Source organism: Natrix helvetica, assembly GCF_964273705.1.
Source record: "Natrix helvetica genome assembly, chromosome: 6".
NCBI classification, from domain to species: Eukaryota; Metazoa; Chordata; class Lepidosauria; order Squamata; family Natricidae; genus Natrix; species Natrix helvetica.
The window spans coordinates 22,352,689-22,362,690 of record NC_138553.1 but is presented as its reverse complement, the minus strand read 5'-3'; the positions used below and the strand labels follow the sequence as shown (position 1 = coordinate 22,362,690).

At 41.1% G+C, this 10,002-nt stretch overlaps 1 protein-coding gene across 8 annotated transcripts in view; it reads right to left on the bottom strand.

The window, feature by feature from the left end:
* Nucleotides 1–576: 576 nt before the first annotated feature.
* Nucleotides 577–10,002, bottom strand: part of TBXAS1 (thromboxane A synthase 1) — a 252,198-nt gene continuing 242,772 nt past the window's right edge. For all 8 annotated transcript variants that reach the window (XM_081957166.1, XM_081957163.1, XM_081957168.1 and 5 more), the window contains 4 exons: nt 8,793–8,881; nt 3,945–4,082; nt 3,093–3,255; nt 577–1,996 (listed from right to left, as the gene is read on the bottom strand). In XM_081957166.1, the coding sequence (XP_081813292.1) occupies nt 1,922–1,996; nt 3,093–3,255; nt 3,945–4,082; nt 8,793–8,881 (465 nt within the window). In that variant the 3' untranslated portion in view covers nt 577–1,921. The remainder of the gene's footprint in view (nt 1,997–3,092; nt 3,256–3,944; nt 4,083–8,792; nt 8,882–10,002) is intronic.

Below are 10,002 nucleotides of genomic sequence, written 5' to 3'. Positions count from 1 at the left end.
TTAAAAGCCACCAAGGGGTTTAAAAAATGTTTTAATGGTTATGTTTTAGAAGTTTCAGCACTGTACCAAATCAGGGCGGGCTGATTTTGAAAGTGAAGTCTGAGAACCTTAATAACTGTAGCAGACTGCAAACCCAGGAAATTTTGCAAATAAATAAGAGCATTATGCAGTAACAAATCTAATAGTACACTGATTTACACTACAGAATGCATGTAGCTGCTGTTTGTTTATAGCAGGGATGTCAAACACAATTTCATTGAGGTCTGTGGTTGACCTTGTGGGTGGGGTATGTGTGGCTGAGTGGGCGTGGCCAGCTTGACGTCACTCCCCAAACTGCTGGCATGTTTCCTTTTTGCATTGGGTAGACCTGGCAAAAGCCATGCTGGCCCTATGTTTCCTCTTCACACTGGGTAGACTGGGCTGAAGCGATGCTAGCCCGATGTTTCCTCTGCATTGGGTAGACTGGGCCAAAGCCCCATACATTTTCCAGGAAGGCCCCGCAGTCCTTGTGTGTAACACTACTGGTTTATAGGGATGGGATGTTGTTTTTTTATCAATATACAGATTTTACTGTAATAAAGCAAGTTTACAAGTGGTTTTTAGAATCCTTTTATTTTCTACATGTAAAATAAATACAGGCAGTTCTCAACTTATAACCATTTATTTAGTGACTGTTCAGAGTTACAACAGCGTTGAAAAAAGTGACTTACGATCAGTGCTCACACAACATTCACAATTTTTTTTTAGAACATGTTATATAAATAACTGCAGTGCATTTTATTTCTAGTTCTCAGTGTTATGAATTACCATTAACCAAGCAAGCCAGAGGATAAAAAATGTTTATAAGCCGTCATGTGGATAGAGAACCGGATTGGAAAAGATGGTTTGGAAGAAAGGACAAAACACTAGGTTCCAGATTGTCAGTTACACCTTGGGTTGCAGAATGGTCCAGGTAAATCTGCCCATGATCTTAGACAGGAGAGGAACAACTCTTAAGAGAAAGTAGAGGTTAAGCTGATCACTGACTAGTTATAACAGCCTGAATTTTTTTTTAAAAAAACTTATTTTTAACAATATCTAAAACAGCTATGACCCCTGGTGGCACAGTGGTTAGAGTGCAGTACTTCAGGCTACTTCTGCTGACTGCTGGCTGCCTGCAATTTGATAAATCCAATCCCACCAAGCTCAAGGTTGACTCAGCCTTCCATCCTTCCGAGGTGGGTAAAATAAGGAGCCAGATTGTTGGGGACAAGATCAGAGGTGGGTTCTCGCCAGTTCGGACCAGTTTGGCCAAACCAGTAGTAACTTGGTGGCCTGGGTCGCTAGAACTGCCACACACCCCAAACCAGTTCTCCTACGGCACCACCATCTTGATTTTCAGTTCTGCGCGTGCACAGAATAATTTTCATTGCAGAAATGTAATTTTTTCCCTCTTTTTTCACGTTTTGCGCATGCACAGACCTTTTTAGGTGCAAATGTGCATGCAGTCAAAAAAATGTGGGCGCCAAACCGGCAGTAATGCCGGCAGTAACTCAATCCTGGACGAGATGCTGACTCTGTAAACTGCTTACAGAGGGCCATAAAGCATTGTAAAGCGATGTACAAGTCTAAGTGCTATGGCTAAAAGAGTTTATTTTATGAACATTCTACTTTCATTTGTAGCAAATTTACCCTCCACACGCCATACCGCTACACAACGTATGCTTGCAAAGTTTAGATGCATATCAGGCATTAAAGGTCACGTTTACAAGCATAGAAGTTTAAATGTCTTTGGAATTTAGCATTGTAAGTTGACTAAGGCTAGAAGGAAGGCTGGGGTAAGAGCTTTGGTGCCTTTAACAGGTTTTTCCAGGTTACAAATAGGTTTCCAGTATGAGGTAAGCCAAAGCTCCTGAAAAAGAAACAGGAGGATGTGACTATCTTAACGAGAAACAATCTTGATGAAGACACCATCCTGTGGTCCTAGTGTGCTGTGAGATTTGACCTGCAAAGGGATCTGGGAAGAAGGCGAAGAAACAAAATGCAAAGCAAGTTAGGAAGCATCGGTAATATAGGGAAGGGAATGCTGTATAACATTTAACAATCAATATACCAGGTTTCTCAGGATGTTTTCCAATCAGATCAACCGTGGTGGACAATCCAGCCGACAACCATCCTTCCTTGCTGGGTGCTACAGGGTTTGTTTTAGGAATGTTACATGAAAGGTCTATCTTAGAATTAACATTCTGAATCCAGGTATCGGCTTCATTTCAACAAAATGATTTAGGCAGGGGAAAATAAATGGAGACCTATTGGTTGGGTTCCCACAACAGAGGTTTTGGGCCCTCCCTCCCACCAAAAGGGTGCCAATACAAAGTTCCCATACTCCAGGAGGCAAAGAAAATGCTGAACTGCAACCACCCACTGTTTAATTTCCTAACAATGCTATAGACCTTAGTGGAAATATAAGAGATGCTTGAATCTCATATTTTGCTTTGTGTTCGTTTGTACGTACGTACGTTTGTTTGTATGTATGTTGTATTAGGGTCTTTTCCCATGTAAGATTGAGATTGTCTTGGCAACGTTTCGTTGGATGGTGGGTGGGGCTCGTTTGTTGACTAGGGCTGGTTTCCAGATGTCTGGTAGGCGGGAGGTATCGTCACATTTATTCCCGCCTACCAGTGACCTGGAAACCAGCCCTAGTCAACAAACGAGCCCCACTCACCACCCAGGTCATTACAACACAAAAGAACAACGGACACACAGCCAGCACCTCAGCCACACAGGATGATACGAAACAGCCGACCAATCTACAAACATCAACTCCATCTACCAATCAGGATGCAACTACACAGCCAATCAACCCACTTACAGCAACAAAGCCAACACTCCACACATCCACACCAAGATTTATAGAAAGACGGCAGCTCCGACCACGCTTTAGTCGCACAAGCACAAAGCCGTGAACACAAAGCAAAAGATGAGTTTCAAGTATATATATCAAGCTGGGAGCCTTGGTCACCCCAAATGTTGGATGCTGTGTTGGGGATTAGGTCCCCCCCCCATTATTTTTTTGTTACCATCTTTTTCAAGAAGTAAAAACAGGCACCAACCTGGGTCTCGGGGCAGGTTTTGAACATGAACCTTTGCAAAATTCTTAACAGTGCAATTTTGATTGTCATCAAGGCCAACTTCATGCCAATGCAGCCACGAGGACCTGCCCCAAAGGGCAGATAAGCAAAAGGATGCTGCTGCTGCATTGCCTCAGCCGTAAATCTGTGGGCAAAATTAACATATAACTCTGTGGGCAAGATTAAAAATATTGGGTGAGAAAAGGTCTCCCATTTGCATTTCCCATTTTAAAAAGTTGGGTAGGCACTAAATGGCTTGTTTGATGATTAAGACATAGCGGTCATAAATAGGTAGCTCATGACTTGCCATCATTCATTTAGTGACCATTTGAAATTACAGTGGTACTTACTAAGTGACTTATAACCAGTCCTTGCACTTACGACCATCTCACCATCCCCGTGGTTACATGATCTAAATTTGGGGACTTGGCAACTGGCATGTACTTATGATGCCAGGGTCATGTGATCGCCATTTGGTATCTTTCCAGGGGCTTCCAACAAGCAAAGTCAATGGGGGAGGGTGAGCCGGATTCATTTAACGACCATGTGATTCATTTAATTGCAGTGGTTCACTTTAACAGCCATAGCCAAAAAAAAAAGTCATAACACTGGGTGTGATTTACTTAACGACTGCCTTGCTTAACATCAGAAATTCTGCTCCCAATTGTGGTTAGGTTGAGGAGTAGCTACATCGTGTTCTGCGGGAGGATGTACATTTTGCAATATGTGTGATTGTGCCTCCCAGTTCTTTATTGTTGTTATCTGCACAATAAATAATATTGTGATTGTGACATTGGGATTTGACAATGGGATTTGAACAATGGGCCCAGGTACCTCTCAGGAATAAACTTTTCAGGTTCTGGCCAGTACTTTGGATTATAATGGAGGTGTCCAACAGCAATTTCTATGATAGCTCCAGCAGGGACTTTTTGCTGTAGAACCCAACAGTCTTTTGCTGCTTCCCGGGTAAACCTACAGGAAGGAAGGAAAAACATGGATATTGAAGCACTTGAAGAGTTCTTCATTTGTAAGCCTTGGCTGTTGTACAAGTAGGAAAAAATAATATTAGAATCATTCACTGCAAAGAACATTGAATGAAGACAGCAAGATGGGAGCTGATGAAATTGAATATTTTGCTCCTCCTTACAATCTAGTCCTAGGCTTCTACTTTGTTTTTTTAGGAAAAACTGAAATACTTTCCCCCCCCCCCCCCTTGGATTGAGACATTCCACATAGCAATTTCTGTCTCCAAATGGGAAAGGTATGTATGTATGTATGTATGTATGTATGTATGTATGTATGTATGTATGTATTTATTTATTTATTTTATCTGGAGCCACCCCATTGGGAAGGCTAGGCAGTTGCTGAAAAAAAAAAGAAAAGAAACAGGAAAGAAAGAAAGAAGAAAGAAAGAAAGAAAGAAAGAAAGAAAGAAAGAAAGAAAGAAAGAAAGAAAGAAAGAAAGAAAGAAAGAAAAAGGAAGGAAGAAAGAAAGAAAGGCAGAAAGGGAAGGAAGGAAGAAATGAATGAAAGAAAGAAAAAGACAGAAAAGGAAGGGAGGAAAGAAATGAAGAGATGAAAGAAGAAAGAAAAAGAAAGAAAGACTCAATAAACATTCCTTAGGATTTCCTGCAGTTTTCCCACTAACTGATAGTTATCAATATTTCCCCCCAGAATGCAGGGAAAGTTATGCCACATAAGGACATCTTTTGTATCATGATTCAGCCTTGTTAGAGTACACTGTGACAGGGGAAACACATCAAAAAAAGATCCAGTGTTGTGCACAAATTTCCTTCATTTGACCACCAAACTATTAAATTTTAAACGACATTTATTTTGCTTTGTTTGAATTCAGCAGACAAAAGCAGAGTGACATTTTAGGTTCAGCTTTATAAATCCTGTGAATTATCTGGGAGCAGGAAATCTGAAATATTCCCTTCTCTTATATTCTGAGTCCATATTTGCTCCTTCCATCCAAAGTCATATTCCAAGATCATTATTCTTTACTGCCAATTTAAAATGTTTCCTAATATTTGTTTCTTTTATTGCTACTTTTAATTACCCACCATAATTTTCTGACAGATTTATTTCTTGAAATTTTTCAAGCAGTTTTTTTGCATTTTGAAAGTTTATCTCTGCATTGTTTTAAAGTAAAAAAAAAAGTTAGTTTGAAACTAACTTCTGATGGAAAAATATATGGTTGAAAACAAAACCAGACGTCGTCACCTGCTTTAAAAGCACCGAATTCCGCTTCATTTCTAATGTTAGAAAGATTATTGAGAATATGCTAACAGATGGATTTATATTGGTATAAGGTACAAATACCTACTCAACATGTTATTGTCTTGTGGGGTAAAAAAAATATTATGCAAAGCAAAAAAGTAGAAAGTAGCAAGGAAAAGTACAAGATAAGACCATAGAAATCCAATTCAATGTAATTTATGATAATACATTTTCCATAGGTATCAATACTTTTCATTCAAACCATACATGTGTCAGGATTCCAAATAGCATTCTCCATCAAATAAGAGTCCGAGGCTTGAAGTTCCTCAATGCTCAATTTTATTAGAGAAGCCATGTTGGCACATCTGGGAAAACCAGAATCTGAAAGCTTCCAGGTTTCCCCCACCCAGTTGAAAGTTCAAGACCCTGCCCCTCTCCCCCCCTCAGTCTATCGCATGGCCCAATCAGCCATTGCCATGAAGGAAGATTCCTCCCATCCACATCCGTCCAGGTGCAGGAACAAGGTGACCTTGACTTTCCGAGAAGGAATGTTATTGTGGCTACCTATTTCCCATTCTCCATACAATCCCCTCTCCCAGTTCCCCACAGTAGAATGTGTTTGAATATGTGGCAGGCTTGAGGCCCTATACAACGATAGCTTCCAAGCCTGACAACATAATTCCATCAAATCCACATATACATTCATACATTTCCTTTCATTTTGTGAAGATCTCACATTCTCTTTCTCAAAAAAGCCTGATTCAGTCTTAATTTACTCTCCCTATAACCAAATCACATCCTTCATCCTGGATCTCATTTGTGAATGCAATCTGCATTAATTCAAACTCTATTAATTCTTCACCCCATCTCTTCTTACCTCTTAAAATCCCACTGCCACAGCATTCAATTTATTTTTAGTAATTCCTCCCTCCATATTCAGCTCTAAAAACACGAGCAGAAGCGTATTCTTAAGCATGCAGATATTGGCTTTTGACAATCATTCCTGACAAGAGACCACATACAATCTGCTACCTTTCTGACAGCATTTGCACACTTCAAAATTGTCTATCCATTTTTCCATCTATCAAAGTGGAGTAATGTATTTAATTTTTTGTTGGAGAATATTTGTCCAATGTTGAAGCAAAAGTCAACTGTATAACCTTGAACAGTAACAGTTGAACAACTACAGATAGTCGGTGCTTACCATCAGGAGTTCAGATTGGCAACTCTGACACCAAGCATCACAATTGTAAAATATGATGTCGTGTGACCATGCCAATTTAGGACAGCAGTTCCAGTTATCGTCGTTAAGCAAATCCTGCATGGTCATTTGTTACAATGTCACATGATTACCATTTGCAACCTCCTGCTGGCTTCCCCACTGACTTTGCTTGGAAGCCACCAGTGAAAATTGCAAATGGCAATCATGACTGCAGGAAGTTGCAACTGTCAACGCCTGAGACAGCCCGCCATTCAAAGTGGCCACAATGTGCCGTTTCGGAGTTGCCACACACGCCTAGGGGGTGGGGGATGTATGGGGATACAGATGGGTGTCGGGTGATAGGACTCACCCTGGGAGAGGAGCCAGGAAGGCAAGCTAGCTGAGGTTGGTTCAGAAGCCACCCAGGCCTGGAGAGTACTTGCTGGAGCCAGCCAGAGAGCAACCGGGCTCGAAGAGTGCTTGCTGGAGCTGGCCCAAAAAGGTACTCGCTGGAGCCAGCCGGGAGCAACCAGGAATAGGACGGTGGTCTGTATAGCCAGCTGGCTAGTAGAAGCCAGTAATGCTGGCTAGAAACCCTTTTACTTGTATTGTTCAGCACATGCCAAGCTGAGACTCCAGTAAGAGACTTGTTCAGCTCACAGAGTGGCCTCTTCTTTTTCTGGGTTGGTTTGGAACCATGACACCAACATCATAATTCAGGGGTACCTTCAACCTTCAGTCCACAAACTGTTGGGACCCAGACCACGCAAGCGGTGAGTGAGCCTGCAAAGCTTCATTAGCGCATGCACGGAATCTAGGTCGTGTGCGTGAACACCCCACCCCACCCCCATTGCCACAGGTCCGTGAAGCCAGAAAGATTGGGAACCGCGGTTATAATTGCAAACCAATCTTGCGATTGCATGGATGTTGTAACAGCCGTAACTACGAAGACCCACCATATGTATCCCTCGTTCGGTACTGTTATAGCCATGAATCATTCTGAACAAGTAGATGTTAAATAAAGATTTATAGCAAGATTTAAATTCTCTACAAGGATCTGAACCACTAATGGTCAAGGGAAATTAACAGGAGTTAAGAAGAGGAAGGAATTCAAGATAGGCTTGACTTAGATCTCTCGTGGGCATGCAGGGATTCATGACTGATGATGTGTTTGACTCCTCCCTCGGGCTCAGCCTGGTCATCTCCTACAATAATAACCTTGTAATGGAATTTCATTGGAGCTTATGGAGTTTCATTGTTAGAATTCTTTGCAATGTGAGTTTTGAAATGTTCAATTCACTAGACATATGGTACATTGGTTTTGGGAATCTCTGTTCAAATACCCTCTCAATTTCTATTTGCTTGCTCAGCATCTCTTAGATCTACGCTCATCATGAAATAAGCCAGTTTTCTTGAACGTTTTTCATCCAGTTGTTAATTAAATTTCTGCTGTGAGCTTCCTTCTTGTAATGGGAAAAGAATTTTCTTTTTATTGCTGTTTGTGACTTGAATTCAGCTAACCAGCAAATGCAGCTGACTTTTTTACCCCAATGCTTGCCATTTTTCAAACAGAGGGACTTGAAAAAAATTAAAGTTAAAAACATATCATTCCTAATTCACAAATTTAAGTATAAAAGGATGTAAATTCATTAAACTTTCCAATTTTTTTGTTTTGTTTTAAGTTTGTAACATTTATACTTCTGAAGTTATTAAAGCTTAAAAGTGCACTAAGAATTTAGGAACATCCTGTGCTTTAAGGTAAAGGTAAAGATTCCCCTCGCACATATGTGCTAGTCGTTCCTGATTCTAGGAGGCGGTGTTCATCTCTGTTTCAAAGCCGAAGAGCCAGCGCTGTCCAAAGACATCTCCGTGGTCATGTGGCTGGCATGACTAAATGCCAAAAGCGCACAGAACGCTGTTACCTTCCCGTCAAAGGTGGTCCCTATTTTTCTACTTGCATTTTTACATGCTTTCAAACTGCTAGGTTGGCAGAAGCTGGGACAAGTAACGGTAGCTCACTCCGTTACATGGCACTAGGGATTCGAACCACTGAACTGCTGACCTTTCTGATTGACAAGCTCAGCGTCTTAGCCACTGAGCCCTATCCCGTACTGTATCAGGTCTCTTTCAAGACTCAGAGAAAGCTTGACTCCTTATAGGTTAAGAGAAGACTCACATTCATTCCCTGGAGTGGTGTAAATCACCTACATAAGGGGGGGAAATGCTTCAGCAGCCGCAGGATCGTCTATCTTACTAACCTGAATGCTGGAGGATACATGCGCAGAGTTTCTGCTATCACCATATCAAGATATGGAAGTTCCTGTATATTTTCATAATTTGGAATGTCCTGTGGGAATGGGAAGAAACAAAATGGTTATTATTTCACCAGAATATTTATATTATAATTGTCTCTTAGCATCACAATGGACACCAGAAATACATCATGAAAGCATGAAGTACCAACAAAATAGTAGACCCTAACCCTAACTGAAGAAAAAATGCTAATAACAAAAATAAAGGTGAACAAGCAAATCATATTCCTTGATGAAAGATTGCAGCTAGATATTACAGTATTTTTTACCCATATTGTAAGTGATGATGACTTTGAAGATTAGTTGAAAATGTGGCAGCTCATATGCTGGCCGAAGAGATTTGTTTCAGCAGTGGTATGTTTATGTGATTGATCCTTTAGTGATTATCAGAATGTTTCCATGTGCAGTTCAAGAATGCTGGTTTGTACTGACCATACTGTCTAAAGCTAGTGTCCAGGTGTACAGAATCCTCAATGCTCCCTAAAGAAAATATGCAGGTTTTGTGTGGTTAGCCAGGGACGGAAGCTTACAAGTAGGCCTATGACACAGCTCACCTTCCTTGCCCACCCTTCAACCTGTCAAAGGCCTGAGACACCTATGTTGCAGAGCTGTTTTACTCAGCGTTATAACATTAATAGATAGGACTAGTTGATAACCCACCACTGCCCGAGTATTTATTTATAGGGGGGAAATGTCCGGACCAAACATAATTGCTAATGTTGGATTTTCCCCCTTACTAGAGGGAGCCCCCTTGTGGAGTACTGTGAAGCCGTTACCATGGCAACTCCACTCCACTGCAGAATCCATTTTACAGCAGTACAGTAGAAGTACTGGATTCTGCACTCCACTGCAGAATCCATTTTACAGCAGTACAGTAGAAGCCATTTTAAGACACAGCAGGCTGCAGCCTTACAGCAGGCTGTATCTTAACAGAACACACACACAGGTTTTAAGGGTGCCCCCCCCCCCAGTATTTGTTTCCAGAGAGTAAGTCATCTGTGTACCATGTCTGGTTGAAATTGCTTGAGGCATTCTAGAATTATGCTGGAACATACAAACACACAGCCGTTTTAATATGTATAGATAGGGAAGGGAAGGACAGGATTATGCTAATATATATTTGGATTGTTGTGAGAAGAAAATGGAATGATTGCCA